The sequence below is a fragment of the Castor canadensis genome, chromosome 11 (assembly GCF_047511655.1).
Source record: "Castor canadensis chromosome 11, mCasCan1.hap1v2, whole genome shotgun sequence".
Classification (NCBI taxonomy): Eukaryota; Metazoa; Chordata; class Mammalia; order Rodentia; family Castoridae; genus Castor; species Castor canadensis.
Genome location: NC_133396.1, coordinates 140913956 through 140933712, shown reverse-complemented (window position 1 = coordinate 140933712; position 19757 = coordinate 140913956). Strand labels below are relative to the sequence as shown.

The 19757-nt window shown below is 42.5% G+C and overlaps 1 protein-coding gene and 1 non-coding gene across 4 annotated transcripts in view; one reads left to right on the top strand and one right to left on the bottom strand.

The window, feature by feature from the left end:
- Positions 1–1027: 1027 nt before the first annotated feature.
- On the bottom strand, positions 1028–1149 carry LOC141414532 (small nucleolar RNA SNORA26). Its single transcript, XR_012439547.1, has one exon. It is a non-coding gene; the product is annotated as a small nucleolar RNA SNORA26 (small nucleolar RNA).
- A 3303-nt stretch (positions 1150–4452) lies between these two features.
- Ahctf1 (AT-hook containing transcription factor 1) overlaps positions 4453–19757 on the top strand; it is a 70816-nt gene continuing 55511 nt past the window's right edge. For all 3 annotated transcript variants that reach the window (XM_020151975.2, XM_074048813.1, XM_074048812.1), the window contains exons 1-3: positions 4453–4804; positions 17044–17171; positions 19300–19553. In XM_020151975.2, the coding sequence (XP_020007564.2) occupies positions 17051–17171; positions 19300–19553 (375 nt within the window). In that variant the 5' untranslated portion in view covers positions 4453–4804; positions 17044–17050. The remainder of the gene's footprint in view (positions 4805–17043; positions 17172–19299; positions 19554–19757) is intronic.

The window sequence follows — 19757 nt, the reverse complement described above, 5'->3', positions numbered from 1 at the left end:
AAGGGTTTTTCGAGGTAGGGTCTTATGAACTATTTGCTTGGGCTGGCTTTGAACCGTGATCCTCCTGATGTCTGTCTCCTGAGTTGCTAGGATTATAGGTGTGAGCCACTGGCACCTGGCTTATTTATTTATTTTTAAGAGAAGGGGTCTTGCTATGCTGCCCAGGCTATATCCAAACTACTACTGGGCTCCAGTGATTCTCTTGCCTCAGCCTCCTGAATAGCTGGGACTATAGGTATGTATCACCACACCTAGCAAAATGCACAGATTTTTTAAAAATGATGTGAAAGAAAGGGAGAGGCAGAAAGCAGAAAGGAGGACAAGTTTAGGGTTTTTTTTTTTTTTTTAAGCAGTACTGGGGTTTGAACTCAGGGCCCTGAGTGTGGTAGACAAGTTCTCTACCACTTGAGTCATGTGAAAAAGAGTCCATGTGCTATTATATAAATGACATGTTATCAGCGTTTGGAAAAGAAAATAAAACTTGTGACTTTTGGTAGTACCATTTGTGCAAACAACTTTTCATATACACAAAGACTACATTCTACCAGGCATGCTGGCACATACCTGTAATCCCAGCACTAAGGAAGCTGAGACAGGAAGATCTTCAGTTTGAGGCCAGCCTGGGATACACAGGGAGACCTTGTCTCAAAAAAAAAAACCACCCAAAACCAAAACCAAACTCAAAACTATAGATTTTGTTTAATGTTGAAGGGTGGCAGCATAGAAGACCCTATAATATGCCACTTTGGCATAAGGCTTGTTTTGAAGTAAAGGCACTTGAAAAACAGCAGATACAAAAGAGACCCTCAGGGCTGAGGAGTAGCTCAGTGGGTTTGAATGCAGGGCCTACAACTGAGTCACTCCACCAGCCCTTTTTTGAAGGGTTTTTTGAGATAGGGTTGCACGAACTATTTGCCCCGGGCTGGCTTCAAACCTCCATCCTCCTGATCTCTGCCTCCTGAGTAGCTAGGATTACAGGTGTAAGCCACCAACTCCTGGCTCTACTTCCCTGCCCCACCCCATCCCTAGTTGTGACTCCGGACAGGACCCAGAGAGGAATTTCCAAGCTCTTTTTTGGGTTTTATGGAAATTTCCTTTACACTTCTGTGTTAGGAAACCCTAACCCTAACCCTAACCTTAAGAGGGTACAGGAAAGGGAAATTTCTTTTTTTTTTTTTTTTTTGGTGTTGAAAAAAAATTTTTTTTATTTTTTTGGCCATGAGTTCAACTTCATGCTTGCTAGGCAGGTGCTCTAACATTTGAACCACTCTGCCAACTCAAATGTCTACTTTTTAATCAAAACGAAGAATACCTGTTCCTCAATATTTGGGGCAAATTATTTGATAATTTGTTTTCCCATCTATAAAATGAAGTGTTCAGCCTAGAATATCTCTAAGTTCACGTGAATTTGATATTGCATATTTTGTTTTTGGTGGTGAGATTGATAAGTATTTATTCATTCACTAAACATTATTTTAGCACTTGTTTATATCTCCAGTAGCCCCTCTCACTCGCTGAGTTTACTATCAACCAGAGAAGCCAAGGGTGGGAAGTGCTCTGCAGAAATGATGAAAGCATTCCTGTCAGGATAAAGGCAAGGATGTCCACTCCAGACGATCAAGGAGCTCTGTTTTTGTTACTGTTGATGAAGTGATAACATTTTTCCATTACTGTGCATCACTTCAGTGATTCTAATTCTTTGAAATTTGATGGCTGTCGGTCGCTCTCTAATAAAACACTCCACATGGAAGCGTGAGGGTCTGGACTAGGTATTACCATGGTCTAGGCCTTTTACCAACTGTGCTGTAACTTACAACCACAAGTGAAAAAGGAATGAGGGTCGGAGCCAAGCCCACACTGGCCTTTAATCCTGCAACAACCTTGTGAAGGAAGCACAATCACATTATCTTTTGTTCTTAGCTGAGCAAACAGGCTCAGAGTGAAGTGATGCAATTAAAGCCATGTAGCTTAAGGCAGAGAAAAGCATCAAACCCAAGCTTGACTGCCTCCAAACCCCGATTCTTCTTAGTGTTCTGCTTTCTCTTGCCTCTGAAATAAGGCAAGATGTTCCCCAAGTATAGCTGGATGCCATAGGCAAGCAATCTGGGGGAAATGCCAAGCATATTAAAGTAGTACATTAAAGAAATGCTTCATTTTATTTAATCATCTTTTCCCTAAACTCTGTGAACTACCAAATTCAGATTTTTTTCATTTGCCATTTATTATTATCTCTTGAAACTAATTAAAATATGACATATGCTTAGTGAAATGGCTGAAACAGGAAAAATATTTAAGTCAGAAATTCAGCTTACAAAGTAATAAAAATAAAGCAAGCAGGGATGAAGGACGCATTTTCAAAAGATGTAGTCTGTGCTGTCAGAGTGGCTGGGAGAGGGGGTGGTGGACGGATGGAGGCAGTCAGAGGCGAAAGGGAAACAGACAAGACACGGTGCTGCCAGCACATTTTTCAAGGCAAGTTTTTAAGTGATTCAAGTGGGCTGAAGTGTAAGGGAAGAGTTCAGAGAAAGAGGCTTGGGCCAGCCCCAGAGGGATGTAAGAGAAGGGTGTGGGGGCACATGCCTATAATCCCAGCACCTGGGAGGCTGAGACTGAGGCCAGACTGGATTTTATAGGGATGCTCTGTCTTAAAAAAAAAAAAAAAAAAGTGTGTAGGTGTAGTGAATGATGGTAGCATGGTAGCCCTGGCTATAATTCTCAGCACTGGGTGGGGTGGAGAACAGATTTAGACAGGGAAGAAGAGGCTGGAGGACTGCAAAGGTCAACATGTTTGGAGGAGAATAAATAAATGATTCTCAGAAAGCACGTAAAAAAAGACAGGTCAGGTTAGTTCAGGTTTTAGACAATTAGAGAAACCTGTTTGTCAGCCAGCGTGAGGTACATGTCTGTAATCCTAGCCATCAGAAGTCTGAGGCAGGCTGGGCACTGGTGGCTCACACCTGTAATCCTAGCTACTCAGGAGGCAGAGATCAGGAGAATCATGGTTCAAAGCCAGCCCGGGGAAATAGTTTGTGAGACACTATCTCAAAAAAATCCAACACAAAAACAGGGCTGGCAGAGTGGTTCAAGTGACAGAGTGTCTGCCTCGCAAGCATGAGGCCCTGAGCTCAAGGCCCAGTACCGGTGTCCCCCCTCCAGGAGGGTCTTCATCGTGAGACCAGATGGGCTGAGACCCTATCTCAAAAAAGAAAGAAAGAAATCTGTCTGTTGGTAATGATAAAGTCAGAAGGGCCACAAAGAAGATCGGCTTATTTGGATAGTAAGTATGATGAGATGTGTCTTTACAACTGATAGGGATTTTAGACCAAAGTAAATTAAGTGTTCCTACAATGAATCCGTCAGTCCTAATCCCTTCTCTCTTGCTGTCCAGATCCTGGTTAACGGAAGTCCAGAAAGATCCCTTGATTTTCTTGTCATAGCTCTTGGGTCGACACCTCCTGTCGTCTGAGTACCGAGAGGTGCAGCCCTCAGGAAGTGAGCATAAAACAACTCCAAAGGGCGGAATGTGGGGAAGGCAGGACAGCGAGCCTACGGGACAGAGGGACGCTTCTGTTGAAGAGGTCTACACAGTGGGGCTGAGGGCGTGTGGATCGGGGTAAAGCGCCAGGTCCTGGCTCCAGCCCCCAGCACCAAACAAACAAAAAAAGAAATTAAGACATCTAAGCAAAAACCTTAGGGTCCTCTCGTAGCCCTTTTCATGCCACAAATTAGCACAGTGCCTTGTGCAAACAAAGGTTTGCCGTCAGTAAAGAAAAAAGAATTCCGCGTCTGGTCTTTATCTCACAAAGCACATGGAGAGGGGGACCGAGGCTGACTCACGTTAGCGATAAGATTGCTGCTGGTATCAATTTACAATCCTTATTTGCTACTTGGTATCACAGACATCCGACAGCCAGTCGTTGGGTGCTGGGACTAGCGTCTAAGAAAGATATCAACAACCAGGAGGTAACAAATTGAGGCCATTTCTTTCCCTTCCTTCCTGTTCGGAGCTGGGGCAGAATCCAAGGCCTCGTGCACCCCAAGCACGCGTTCTTAGCACAGCTACACCCCGGAGCATGGAATAAAAACCTGAGAAGGGTGATCACTTGGCTGCGAGCGGGAAGGACCACACCGTCACAGCGCGCGCGAGCCTGCGGCGCTGCGAGGAGGCGGTGGCCTCGGGCGACGACTGCTGCTCCAAGCGCAGGCCACGGAGACTTGCCGCGCAAGGCATTGTGGAACCTGTAGTCTTTTTCCTTCCGCACGTCGGAGGCGGGGATATCCTGATTTATGCAAACGAGCCTCTCTTCCCAGCCCGGCTTCCCTGTCCTCCCTTCCGCTCTGCTCACCTCCTTTCACGGAAAGTTTGAAAATTCCCGCGGCGCCGGCGCCGGAAGCCGGAGCCCTCGCGAGATCTCCGGCCCCCTCAGCGCGATCTGCGCTCCTCCTCCCCTCGCGGGCCACCCTCCCTCCCTCCGGGTGTGTGTGGCTCTCTGTCCGCCCAGGGTAATGCGCAGAACAGGGCCGGGGCGGTCCGAGCGGAGCAGGCAGCGTCGTGAGGGGCGGCGGCTGCGTTTTAACTGCTGAGCGGCGTGCCGTTCTGCAGCCGGCGAAGGCACTCGGGCTCCGGGGGGTTGTGGGGCTGCCGGGAGGTCGCAGGCGACGGCCCGGCGAGCAGAGCAGCAGCTTCCGCGGGCGGAGCTGCGCGCGCGGCCGTGTCTCCCGGGAGATGCTGTGACGGACCGCGCGGGACAGCTCGCGCCTCTTCGCGCGCCCAGGACGCAGCGGCGGGGCCCCGCGGGCTCAGGTAGGCGTGCCGCGAGGGCGGCGAGGGCCACGAGGGCGGCGAGGGGCTCGCGGCCGGGGCCTAGGCCGGGCGCGGGGAGCGGCGGCCGGTGCGGCGGGCTCCGGCGCTGGGCGGTGGTTACATAACCTGCTGCGCGGCGGCGGCGGCACATGGCGGCGGGGACGAGGCGAGGCGCGGCGCGCACTCTCCGCCCGGCGCGGTGGAGACCCTGGCTGGCCTGACCCTGCGGGAGGCGGCGGGCGTGCCCAGCCCGCCCCGGCGCCCCGCGTGGGTCCCGGCCCGGGCCCGGCTCCGGTGAGTCCCGGCGGGAACAAAGTTTGGCCCGTGATTCCTAAACGTGCGGCGCACGGTGGGCGAGCGGGGCTCAGAAAGGACATTTAAATACGACCGAGCCCGGGCGGACGGGGCTTGCCTCCCCGCGGAGGGTTGGAGGCTATTGCTTTGCCATCGGCCGGCTTGTTTTTGGGGGGATCGGTTAGTTTGGTTCCCAAAGCCAGTGAGTCTCGGGGCATCGGTGCGTGGAGAGAGGAAACGAGCGTGGTTTTACTTGTTTTTAGTCCGGGGATCGAACCCACGGCCTCGCGCATTCTCGGCACGCGCGATCCCCCAAACTGCACCCCAGCCGCTATCTTTTTAAAGAAAATAATCAGTTGGAGGGATTTTCGAAAGAACGTGGGTTCTTTAGAAACTGATCTTCAGCTTGTTCTCAATATCCTAAAGAGCTCGTGGATGTTAAGAATTGTTTTCCGAGAGCTTTCCCGGAAAGGCTGTGAGAACAGAAGAAATTCGGGTAGGTTTCCTTATCTTGAGGTATTCGTCAGGGATGACAAGTGTGCTCAGTGCTGTGGGAACGCCTGTTCTGTACTGTGATTTTTGATATAATTTAGTATTACATCCAATAATGTAATACTAAAATACTTCAATTCGCAAGATAGCGTGATTATTTTGTGCAACATTTGAAAAGATTATTGTATAGTTACGGGGTGGGGACACATGTCTTAAGAGGTTTTTTTTTTTTTTAAGTTCCTAACGTGAGAATTTTCAGACATTCCTTACTTCCCCCAGAATGAACTCTCCTGGCCCAGGCTGGCTTGAAGATCTCTGTAAGCCTTTTCCATCTAGCCTGGTCTGCCCACAACTTTGATTCAGTTCTCCTAAGTTTGAGCTTTGATGCTTTTTTGCTCATCGGATGGTCTTCAGCTTAGTGTCAAATCACCCTTGTTGCTATCTTTTCTCTGCACTCCCTGACTTCCCCTTAGCCCTCTTCTTCCCTGGGATTTCACAGCATGTACCTCTATTGTACCGATTATTCTTTGTATATATGTGATAGACTCGTGCTCGATGATAACCTCTTCCAGAAAGTCAACTCTGAGGTCAGGAGGTGGGGTCTCTGTCCTTACATACTGGCAGTGTTTTAAAAGTAGTTGGTGATTAATAAATGCTTTAATTATATGTGAAAGAACTGCTTAAAAAGCTGTAAGTTTCTCGGTCCACTCATAGTTTACATTTGAATCATAATATAATTAAAAATTTTTTTTGATGACACTGGGGTTTGACTCAGGGTTTTGCACTTGCAAAGCAGGCGCTATACTGCTTGAGTCACAGCTCCTGTCCATTTTCTCTTGTCATTTTGGAGATGGGGATCTTGAACTCTTTCCCTGGGCTAGCCTTGAACCATGATCCTCCTGATCTCAGCTTCCCAAGTAGCTAGGATTACAAGTATGCACCAATGGCACCCAACTTAAATCATGATTCCTCTAGTTTGTTAGCCAAGAAAAATTGCATACAAAATGTTTTGTAAAAATGTTTACATGTATTTATTGAACTAGATTAAAGTTGTTTTTTGTGGTGGAGTTTGGTTACTGTGGGGTGTGTGTATTTCACTCAGACAGCTGATTTATGGTATTCTGTTTAAATATCCATTTTAGTAGTCTGATGAATTTTGACTTCATACTGAAATAATGTGTACTTACAGGTAAAACAGGCCCAATGTTGAGGTTTTAAAAATTGTCACACTGGAGGCATGGCTCAAGATTTCACTGTGTAACATGATCCTGACGGCATGCTGTTATTCTGCTGTTCTAACTTACTGCATGTTTAAAACCTGTTAGGTGCAAGACATTGTGACTGTGAAATGCCTGAGGTTGATTTTGCCTTTTAGGAATTCATCGTGAAGTTGAAGACAAGCAAACACATAGAATTATTAACCTCCCACCTCCCAGTGAAGGTCTCACAGTGTTTCCCAAGCTGGTCTCAACTTCTGGGTTCTAGTAGCGGGGACTACAGGTGTGTCCCACCACACCTGGCTATATGCAATGATTTCAGAAAGCTTACATAAAGGTGGAAAGGCGTGAGCCCAGAGATGAGATTGCACTTCTGGGAAGTTAGTCCTTGAGATGGAAGATGAACGGTATAAGCAGGCATAACAGTGCGGGCACAAGAAACCCGTGAAGGAGGGGCTTAGGGAGCAAGGCCTAATCATATGTCTGGGCTGCTAGGACACATAAAGAGTATCAGCCAGTTACTGAAGGCTCTCAGGACTAGAGCTCATGAAGAAGATGAGTAGTAATTCCACTCACAGCCAGCAGGATGTCTGCCTGTCTAGACTCCAGAAGGGAGTTGAAACCTTGTAAATTAGTTTTTTGAGGTTGCCAATGCTGGCATGTCATAAAAGTCTGGGATCCTACAATACTTAGTTTTGTACAATACTGGGTATAGTTTCTTTATATGCATTTGTGTTTTTGGTGTCTTTATGAGATGCTCTTTCTAATAATCTAGTCTCTTCCACTTGAGCCACAAGGCCTGGTTATTTTGGAGATGGGGGTCTCATGTCTTTCCCCGGGCTGGCCTCAAACCTTAGTTCTCCCAGTGTCAGCCACCCAAGTAGCTAGGACTACAGGCGTGAGAGTTGCTGGTGTCCTCTGATAAGTCTTAAAAACCAGTTTTGCACTACATATTCACAGGTTAACTTTCTAAAAGAATTTAATGAAGGGATGAAATGAAGATAGGAGAACAGGAAGGGACTGTGCGCTAAGGATGGGAAGTGATGGTTCCAGTGTTCATTCCAGTATTTTAGGATGCTTGTAAGCATTTGTATTGGCTGAATGAATTCAGAAATAGACTCAGAAAAATAAACAGGTTAGTTGCTGAATGTGGGAGGTAAAAGAAGGGATCAGGAGAGTGGGGCAGCTTTAAGTTTCTAAGGATACCACTGACTTCACATTTTTACAATGTTAATCTTTTGGGGAAATATCTGGGCTGTAGGCCAGATCTGTAGGAGTGCTTCGAGCCTGCTCAACACTTGAAGACATGAAGATTGGGTTAGTCCAATTTTCTGGTCCTACAGATCTGGGATTAATGCAATATGTAATTGAGGCACCAAAGAATAATATTATAAGCAAATTGGAGTACAGATGTTTATGTGAACATTTTTATTCCTTTCCTTTAGATTAACTGTAGGCTCATAACTGTAGGCTCATATAAGTTCTATTTTAAGTCACCTCTCTTTTATCTCTTACAGTTTAAAACTTCTTGAGGTGGGCACCGTTGGCTCACACCTGTAATCCTAGCTACTTGGGAGGCTGAGACAGGGAGGATAATGGTTTGAGGCCAGCCAAGGGGAGGGGAGGAGAGTTCAAGAGACCCCCATCTCAACCAATAGCTGGGTGTGGTGGCTTGTGCTTGTCTACCTAGCAATGGCAAGAAACCTAAAATAGAAGGGTTGTGGCTAGGCAAAAAAGGAGACCTTATCTCCAAAATAACCAGAGTAAAAAGGGCTGGATGTATAGCTCAGGCAGTATCAGGCCTGTACTGCCAAAAAGAATAAATTTTCCTGTTGGGTTTTTCTTTTCTTTTTTCCTCATTCTAGACCATCGGTTTTCCTCATCCTCTTGGGGGTAGACACTGAAGCAGGTTTTTCCTCAAAAAGTAGCGTGGTGTGCTGTACTTAATACAGATGGCCCCAGTGATGTATAGTCAAAATGTGATACCAGAAACCATAGAACAGACATGGTGTTGGTTTTACCTTAATATTTTTAAGTCTGATTAGTTCCTGGTACATAGAAGTTTGTTCTTAAATTATACCTTCCTTCCCTACCACTTCTGAGGGGAGAGGCTTTGCATTCAATTTTCCATTCTGTGTCATTGAGGAAGGAATTTTTATTTCCAGAAGGGGTAATTGGGTTGTCCCAGGACATTATTAAAAGTTGATAATTTTCACAATAAACTGTTTATCTGTTTTTTAGTTTTGGTTTTGTTTTGAGACAAGCCAGGCTGGCTCTTGATGGTCCTGAATACTGAGACTGTTTATCTTTGTGATAATAAATAGTGCAGTGTCTGGTCTGTTACTTTCATTGATCGGTTTCTCTGTCAGTGTAATATTTTTTAATCTCAGAAAATCAGCTTTGATTTTATTTTTCTTTAGTTTTTGTTTTCCATTTCGATTCTTTTGCTCATATTGGGTTTAAATTGTTCAAGTTTTTTTTTTAATTAAGATAAAAGCTTACATTATTGATAATAAGGTCTTCTAGGTGTTTAGTGATAGGAATTTCTCTCTAAGCACTACTTCAGCTATATCTCATAACTGGGGGGGTGGTGCTGGAGATTGAACCCAGGTCTTGTATATGCTAGGCTAGAACTCCACCACTTGAGCCACACCCCAGTGCTCTTAACAGACTTTTTTTTTCACTCATATGGTAGTGTGCTTATTAAAGTAATGACTTTACAAATAATAAACTCATGTCACACTGAATATCATATCATGAATATATTTGTATACATTGAGATTAGTTTTGGGGTTAGTGTTCTTCCTCTGGTTCTTGTGATCATTCCAGGAATGAACCTCCTGTTTGATGTGAACATCCAGTGGCAACAGCTTCTCTAAATCCCTGAGGTGGGATTTGGATCAGTGCTGTGAATTCCTTCAGGCTTGGGGATTTGTACAATGGTGCCAGCCCTAATACAGGAACCAGCAAGGCCTGATTTTAGTCTGTCTGTGTTGTATTTGGTCAGTTAAAATTACAGCTAATGGATTATTTGCAAGGCTGATAAGTTGCTGGGTAGGCCAATTGGTAATGGGGTGGAAGGGCTAGGAAGAGGACAAGCAGTACCATCTCCTGTCACTAGTCAGCCCTTTGCATGATCTGCATGGAGGTAAAGTTTGTGCCAGCAGCTGTGTAATCATGACAATGAAAGTTACAAACATGGAAGAGAATATTTTTAAGAGTGAAATCCTCGAAAGCTTCCTGGTGTTCTGTTCTGTGTGTGTTCCTGATGTAAGTTGAAGGTGCTAAGTGCTGGTAGTGCAAGATCTGTCTCTTCCATCAACTATAAAGCTCTCTCTGTGACCCCTGCCACTCCACTAAAACAAGCCTGTTGCATGCTTTGCTGGGCCCCTAAGGCTTCATCTGGGAGGTCCTCAGTGGCTGCAAGCCTGCAGAGATCAGCCTGTAGGAACCACTAAGTCCTTTGCATTTGCCTTACAGATTTTGATAGGTCATTTTTATTTAGTTGAAAGTACTTTCTCGTTTCCCTTTTGATCTCTCAATTTGATCCGTGGTTCACGTAGAAGGTTTTTCCTGTTCAAGTATTTGGAAATCTTCTAGGTGCTTTTCTATTAATGGTTTATAGTCTGTTTTTTTTTTTTTTTCTTTCCTTTTTTTTTTGTGGTGGTACTGGTGTTTGAACTCAGGGCTTCACTTTTTCTTTTTTTTTTTTTTTTTCATTTTTCTTTTATTTATTCATATGTGCATACAAGGCTTGGTTTATTTCTCCCCCCTGCCCCCACCCCCTCCCTTACCACCCACTCCACCCCCTCCCGCTCCCCCCCTCAATACCCCGCAGAAACTATTTTGCCCTTATCTCTAATTTTGTTGTAGAGAGAGTATAAGCAGTAATAGGAAGGAACAAGGGGTTTTGCTGGTTGAGATAAGGATAGCTATACAGGGCGTTGACTCACATTGATTTCCTGTGCGTGGGTGTTACCTTCTCGGTTAATTCTTTTTAATCTAACCTTTTCTCTAGTTCCTGGTCTCCTTTTCCTATTGGCCTCAGTTGCTTTAAGGTATCTGCTTTAGTTTCTCTGCATTAAGGGCAACAAATGCTAGCTAGTTTTTTAGGTGTCTTACCTATCCTCACCCCTCCCTTGTGTGCTCTCGCTTTTATCATGTGCTCATAGTCCAATCCCCTTGTTGTGTTTGCCCTTGATCTAATGTCCACATATGAGGGAGAACATACGATTTTTGGTCTTTTGAGCCAGGCTAACCTCACTCAGAATGATGTTCTCCAATTCCATCCATTTACCAGCGAATGATAACATTTTGTTCTTCTTCATGGCTGCATAAAATTCCATTGTGTATAGATACCACATTTTCTTAATCCATTCGTCAGTGCTGGGGCATCTTGGCTGTTTCCATAACTTGGCTATTGTGAATAGTGCCGCAATAAACATGGATGTGCAGGAGGGCTTCACTTTTTCAAGTCAAGCTCTCCATTACTGTGCCACATCCCCATCCCTTTTTGTTTTTAGTTGTTTTTCTGGTAGAGTATTGCTCTTTTTGCCCCTACCTTCACCTCCCATAGCTGGCATTACAAGAGTATACCACCAGGCACTGGTGACTCATGCCTGTAATCCTAGCTACTTGGGAGGCTGAGATTGGAAGGATTGAGGTTTGAGCCCAGCTCTGGAGACCCTGTCTCCAAAATAACCAGAACAAAATGGACTAAAGATATAGCTCAAACAGTAGAGCACCTGCTTTGCAATTGTGAACCCCTGAGTTTGAACTCCAGTTCCACCAAAAAAAAAAAAAAAAAATTGCACCACCACACCTGGCCTATTTTTTTTTTTTTATCAGCCTAGCAATATTTTCTGCTCAGAGTTCTTGGAATCCAGCTTTTTTTTTTTTTTCATTTTTCTTTTATTATTCATATGTGCATACAAGGCTTGGTTCATTTCTCCCCCCCTGCCCCCACCCCCTCCCTTACCACCCACTCCACCCCGGAATCCAGCTTTTTAGAAAAAAAATCTAATTTGACAATCTCTCCTTTTAAATAGGAATGCTCAGATCATTTAGGATGAATGTTGACCTAATATGGTTAGGTTTAAATCTTATCAATTTTCTCTCTTTTTTTTGATTTGTTCATGGCTGGGTAGGAGGGACATCTTTTGGGTTAAATTTTTTTATTGTATTTTATCTGTTTCATTTCATTGGCTTATTAATTATATGTATGTGCTTATAGTATATACCTTTAAATTATTATAGTCATTCAAGCAGTATAGCATTTTGTGTATAGCAAGAATCATGCAAGATTGGCTCCAGTTCTCCTCTCTGGGCCTTTGTGTCGTTGTTACATGTAAGATTAAGAAAAGAGGTTTTTATGTTTACTCACCATTTCTTGCATTTAGTGGCCATTATTTGTATATAGGTTTAGACTTCCATTTGTACAGTTTTCCTCTGCCTGAAGGGATTCCTTTAACAGTCCTTGTAGTGCAAGTCTGCTGATAATTATCTTTTCTGCCTTGTGTATGTAAATGGTCTTCACTTTTCTTTTTTTTTTCTGTTTTAATTTTCCTTTTTTGGTTTATTTTCAAAAGATTTTCTCTAACTGGAGATAAAATTCTAAGTTGGTAGCATTTTTTAAAAAATAAGACTTTATTTTATTTTTGGTGGTGCTGGAATGGAACTCAGGGCCTCGTGCATGCTAGGCAAATTACTCCAGAGCTGCATCCCCAGCCCAGTAAATAGGCTTTACACTGTCAGACTTTAAATATGTTTTCCGCTGCATTCTGGATTTGCCTTGTGCTCTTACCTTGGTTCTTCGTCTATTCGTGTGCTCAGTGCTTTTTTCTCTGATTACTGAGATGTTTTCTTTGTTCCTTAATTATGTATTTTTAAATTGTTTCATCACATCTCTTGAGCTTGAGGTGCACTGAGTTTTTAGATTTGTAGGTTTATAGTTTTCAGCTAAATATTTGGGGGATTTTTTTGGTCATTATATTTTCAAACGTTAGACTTTAGTTTTTCTGTCTCTTCCTTTTGAATCTTGTTAATGTTGCCCATGGGATTTCCTTAACTGTTTTCCTCAACCTTTGGACAGAGGTTGAACAACAGATTTAATGTCTTTGTGTAGTAATTCTCACTTCAATTTTATTTCTAGGTCTGCCTTTTTTTTTTTAATTTTTTTTTTATTGGACTGGGGTTTGAACTCAGAGCTTCGAGTCTGCAAAGCAGGTACTGTACTGTTTGAGCCATGCCTCCAGTCCATTTTGCTCTGCTTATTTTGGTGGTACAGGGGTTTGAACTCAGGGCTTCATGCCTGCTAGACAAGTGTGCTACCACTTGAGCCACTCTGCCAGCCTATGCTCTGGTTATTTTTGGAAGTGGGGTCTCTAGAACTATTTGCTGGCTTTGTACCACCATCTTCCTCAACCTCAAGTATCGAGGATTACAGGTGTTAGCCATCTGTGTGGCTCTCTAGAACTGTCTTTTGATTGAATATCAGACACTACAAAATTTACCTTCTGAGTACTGATTTCTTTTTTGCATTCCTTTGCATATTCTTAAGCTTTGTTTTAAGATGCAGCTAAATTGCTTGCATTTTGAGTCTGTTTAAACAGGACTAGAACAGCCTCTAAATAGCCTTTCAACCTGTGACTTTTCTCCACTCCAAAGTACTCAGTCCTGTCTGAGTGCCCGGTGCCCCAGGAGGTGGACCAGCCTGGAGCCATCTGGCAGCCTGCCTTCACTCTGTGCTTATACTGACCACATGAAGATCTTGGAGAGCCCCTACAGATCTCTGGAGCTTTGCCTTTGCCTCTGTAGAGTAGAAATCTCAGCCCTGCTCCTGAATTCAAGGAGACCCCTCCGCTTCTTCCTGCTCTCTGTGCTAGACTCTGTACAGACAGTAAGCTGGGACAGTCCCAGAGGTCACCCGGTTTGTCTTTCCCAGGGACCCGTGTCCTGTGCTACCTTGCCAGTGTTGGAACACTTTGTCCTGCTTTTCAGCTGGGAGGGTATACCTGGAATGGAAAAATTTTCTGTGTTTATGCAAACTTCTGCATCGTGTTTGTTTCATATTAAAATAACGACAAAAGACCACCCAGCTTAAGAACTAGAACACTAACTATATTTCTTTTTTTTCTTTTATTCATACGCACATACAATGTTTGGGTCATTTCTCCCCCTTTCCCCAACCCTCTCCCTTACCTACCCCGCTAACTGTATTTCATTTCCAAGCATTTGCTTAGTTATTGTAGTATTTTTTCACGTGAACTTTGTAATTGCCTTATAAAAGTCTTAAAAATTCTTTAAGCAAGAAGTTGATTGAATTACAGTGACTGTGGAACTAGATGCTAGATGTCCATTTGGCTCTCCTTTCAATAAATACACTTTGGAAAAAGCTGCCACGTGGAATTCTGATGGTTTTGGTTCTGGAGAAATGTCTTTGGTTTTCTGCTTTATAGGAAAAGGTTTTAACTTCTGTTTGCCATTAAACTGGTTTTGTCAAGGTTGTGGAAGGCCATTAGTGGGAAAAGTAAACTGGATTCTGGCCTTTCCACCTAAAATGGTCTTTGATACTAAGACACTGTGGGAGAGAGAGAAGTACGAGTGTGTAAATAGATTGTGTAAATATAGAAGGTTTTATTATTAGAGCTAATGATTGCTACTTCCCATTGACAGGTTGGTTTTTTGTTGTTTTTTTTTTGTTGGAAATAAGGTTTGAACTCAGGGCTTCCTGCTTGCAAAGCAGGCACTTTACCACTTGAGCCACACCTCTAGTCCATTTTGCTCTGGTTATTTCAGAGATGGGGTCTCATGAACTATTTGCCAGGGTTGGCCTGGAACTGTGATGCTCCCAATCTCTGCCAATCAGGTAGCTAGGATTACAGGTGTGAGCCAACAGCATGCAGCTTTTTTTTTTTTTTTTTTTTTTTTGGTGGTACTGGGAATTGAACCCAGGTCCTTGAGCCCTGACAATTATTTATGCTTGCAATTTGAAAATACTACATACTACACTCTTCTGACTTACACTGCTGTTGTTGAAAGTCATTTTTATTTGTGCTGTCTGAGAGTCACTGGACTTGTTGGTTTTGGGGAGTGGTGTGTCTATACAAATTTGGGAATCATCTCTTAGACTGTTGCTTCCTTGCTAATACATATTTAGGGATTTAATTAGTCATGTGCTGTGTGACTTGGCTGCTACTTTCTCCTAGCTTTATTGTGAATAAGCTTTTTATGCTTGCTTTCTATTTACTGTCTTTGAGTTTATGTTCATTAAATATTAGTGTGAACAAAATAATTTATTTGGTGAATGTATGTGACAGAATATTTGTAAAAAGCCATGATGCAGTGAATATCTATGTACAGACTTAGGATCCTTATCCAAAATGCTTGAAACTAAGGGTTTTGGAATATTTATGTATTCATAATGAGATGTTTTGAGAATGGGCCACAAGTTTAAGCATGAAATTCATTCATTTAGGCAGTATTGGGATTTGTACTCAGGGCCTCATATTTGTTAGGCAGGCACTACACCATTTGAACCACTCTGCCAACCCTTTTTTGTATTGGCCTGGAACCTCCATCCTCCCGATCTCAGCCTCACAAGTAGCTACAATTGCAGGCATGAGCCACCAGCTAGCCCCAAAGTAATTTTTGACAGTATATTTAGTGTTCTGTGTTTTTTGTTTTTTGACTGTGACTGTCACATGAGGTCAGCTGTGGAATTTCCCACTTAAGAGTGTCGTGCCAGCACTGTGTTTCAGATTTTAGACTTTTAGATTAGGAATGTGCAACCTGTACCACCTCTTAAGTTTTGAAGAAAGAGCATTGCCATTACTTTGGAGCCCCTTGTGTATGCTCCTTATTTCCTTCCTCTCAAAAGTGCCACTGTGCTATTGCAAACTTTGAGTTTCTTTCTTCCTTTCTCCCCACAGTTTTGACACATACTCACATCTCTAGGCAGTATTTTCTGCTACTCTTGTTTAATTTTATATTCTGATATTCATATTGTTGCATGTGGCTGTAATTCTCATTGCTCTATTGCGTTTTTTCATGAGTTTTACATTTGATTTCATTTTTAATGTTTGGAAGTTCTCCTGTTTTTCTTATTAACTGACCGTTTACTTTATAACCGTAACATTAAAGACTCATTTTCTGTTCGGATAATTTCAATTTCTAAAGATGTTGATAGTCTGATTTTGCTGGCTGCTGATCCAGCTTTCCTGTGTGGTGTTGTTTTGATGGTAATCTCGTTTTCTTTGGAACTTCATCTTTGCAAATTCCTTGAGTTTCTAGAAGATATTTGGTTGTTTCTGTGGGCTGCATTGAGTCTTACCAGCTTGAGATTTACTGATTTAATAATAAGTAGAATAATAGCATGCATGGTGGCTTCCTTCTGTAATACTAGCTACTCCAGAGGCGGAGATCAGGGGAGAACACGAGTCAGGGCTCCTTGGAGCTTAACTCTGGACTGTCTGTCACCTTCTACCTCTCTGGAGATGGGTGCTCTAAATAAGTTAGGTCTGCAGGCTCAGACCTGGTGACTCCCAGAATTCCTACTTCTCTTCACTTCCCTGTGGCCATCTCAGTCATTCAGGAAGGCACTTGGCATTCTAACCAGCAATTCTGGTTATTTGTAAGAGAGGAATCATCTAGGGAGTCTAGTCCCCTACACTTGGAAATGAAAGATGATTTTAGACTTTCTGTCTAGTAAAAGATACAACAAACTCAATTTCTGAGATTTCTGTGAGTCTAGACATTTTCATGGAGTTTCTTTTTATTGAAGCGGTAACTTTCTGGGAGGATATATCTCAGAAGCTCTGGTTCAGTCCCCAGCACCCCCCTCCAAAAAACCAGAAAGGACTGAAGGTGTAACTTTTCTAAAATCAACACCTCCATGTGTCTCTCTCTCTCTTGCTCTCTTGCTCACTTGCTTTTTGTACGAGTGAAGTATTCTTTGAAAGTAGCTCAGGCAGTAAGATGAGTGATACCGTGCGGTTTTCACAGAGTCTAGGGACTAATATATAGGACATCTGGCTTAATGGTGTTTTCTAAGGCTGTATAAGAAATACTGTCTTAGAACATACTGTTTCTTAGGGAGACTGTATCTCAGACCCAGATGCACACAATACATATTTTGTCATCAGATTTTAGTTTTATTTTACTTACTTTTGTATACTGCCTAAGTGTGGCTCGCTTTTAGATGTATCATAATGTCGTTATCTTTCACAATATTTATAGTGGAAGCATGCGAGACTTAACCGCCCAAGTGACCAGTGGTCTCCTGCAGTTCCCAGAAGTCACTGTTCAAGCCCTCGGAGAGGATGAGATCACATTAGAGTCTGTGCTTCGTGGAAAGTTTGCTGCAGGTAAGCAAATGTTGCTGTAAATTTCATTTCCAATACAAACAATGTTTTTAGTTTCTTTCATGTCAAAGAAGAAAACATCACGGGTACATATGTGATGTTTACATATGCTGGAGCACATCAATGAGTCTGTGGAGATTAGAGTAAATTTTTCCTAGTCTCGATTTGCTGTTGTATACCTGTACCTTTTAATATTCAGTATTTGTATTTGGAAAGCAGAACTAGAACAACTGGTCTTTCATTATAATAGTAAGTTGTTATTGGTGATAAGTTTAGAAATTAGAATCTATACAGTCATATATATATATATATATAGAAACATCTGGCCTACATAGCACAAAACTCTGAATTCAAACCTAAGTACAGCCCAAAAAAAAAAAAGAGAAGAGAGAAAGAAAGAAAAATCTGGATGTAAGGTCCTGGGTGATAAATAAAAAAGAATTTTCTAGGAAGTTTTGCTTCCTAATTCCATCTGAATAAGATCTTACCATATAGCTTTTAGATTGTCTAAAATCGCAGAGAACCATACCAAAACAGCCATGATAGAGTTTAGTCTAGTGAAAGATACCACAAAGGGCTTCTGAAAGTGAGCATCACAGCCATGCTTCCCAGCAGGAGGGCAGGAAAGCACATACATCAGCTGTTCACGGTGCTGCTGTCTTGAATATTAAAAGTAGGAAAGTGTCTGTGCTAGGCAGTGCCGTTTCCTTTCACTAATACAGGTATAAAACTCTTCCAAATGAGCATTGTTCTGTGCAGCTGGGAACCAACTAGATTAAGAACTTGATTCGAGAAGAATTAATTTAGAAGGTAACACACATGTATAGGAAAGCAATGGGAGTCTACTCCCTGTATAGCTACCCTTATCTAAACCAGCATAAAACCTTGGTCCTTCCTATTATTGCTTATACTCTCTCTTCAACAAAGTTAGAGGTTAGGGCAAAATAGTTTCTGCCTGGAAGTGAGGGGGTAGGGGAGGAGAGGAAGGAGTTGGGGGGGTTAAGGGAGGGGGTGAGGGGTGGGGGGAAAAATGACCCAAACATTGTATGCACATATGAATTTAAAAAAAAAAAGAACTTGATCCTAGTTCCATAGGTAGCAAGTGGCAGAAAAGAGTTTGATTGAACCCTAGGGTTTCGGTTCCCACTGTGCCTTACTACTTTCTTAAACTACAATATGTGCAGTATACCCAGCTATCTATGTGGATGCACAATGGACACTTCAGATTTAGTAGTAAAGTTGCCATCATTCTAGTTGCTTATGTGAAAATTCAGTCTGTTCTTTTTCTTTTTCCTTTTTAAAAATGGTGCTGGGGATGGAACTCAGGGCCTTGGGCATGCAAGGCAGGTACTCTTAACACTGAGCTTGTTCTTAATACTATTTTTATTCATCCTATGTATTTAATTCACCAACAAGTAAATTCTATTAGTTGTACCTCTAAGGTAAATCTCCACGTTTCTCTGTCTCCTGCTACCAGCAGTTTGTCACCTTCCCCATGCTTCTACTCTGTGTTCACAGAGTAACGTTTAATAGCAAATAGATCATTACTGACCTGCTTTAAACCTTCCAGAGTCTTTCTATCATAGGCACAATGAAATTTGAACAGGACTAGAAGGCTGAGAAGGAGTTCTGATATTTCCTATTGCTATGTAGTTATATCTTACCTCAGGTTGTGAATTCTTCAGGAATAATAATGTTGAATTTTATGTCTGCCATAACTCCTACTTTAAAGCTTTTAGGGTATAATCTAGTACTTAAAGTGTGAATCTTAGAGTTACACAGATTTACAGTCTATTGTGCTATTTTGTGACTGTGTGACTTTAGACAAATTTAAACCGAATTAAGCTTTTTTAGTTGCCTTATCTCTATATTGAGCTATGATAAGTGATAAATGAAACGATGTATTTAAGCACACAGTCTGTGCTTTACTGAGTGATTTTGTTGTGTTTGTAGTTCAGTTTCCTTTACTAATTGGAAGGCTGCTCTTACAAATGATTAGATTTCAGTTGGAGTATGTGAAGTTTGTGTGGAATGAGCTATATACAAGGTGCATGTAAAACAGCTAACTGCTGTTTTGCTGTGTAGTCACAGCATTAAAATGAGCAATATCCCCGTGCTTCTTTCCTCCTAGGGAAAAACGGACTGGCTTGCTTGGCTTGCGGCCCACAGCTTGAGGTGGTGAACTCTGTGACAGGAGAGCGGCTGTCTGCCTATAGATTCAGCGGGGTCAGTGAACAGTCTCCTGTAGTCCTGGCAGTGAAAGAATTTTCCTGGCAGAAGAGGACCGGCTTGTTAATAGGATTGGAAGAAGCAGAAGGAAGTGTTCTCTGTCTTTATGACCTTGGGATATCAAGGGTCCTTAAAGCCGTCCTTCTGCCTGGAAGGGTAGGTGCTGTTTGATACCTGGATGTTCTGCTTTGAAAGCTCAAAGTTGATAAGAATATGTTTACTTTGAAAATCAGTGGACTGTGCACTTAAAATTGTTGTCTTTTTTTATATAAATTCATTACTCTTAAGTAAAAAGTTAAAAATAAAAGGTTTAAGATTATCAGCTTAACATTTAAAATATAATTTTATTAGTCTTGATTA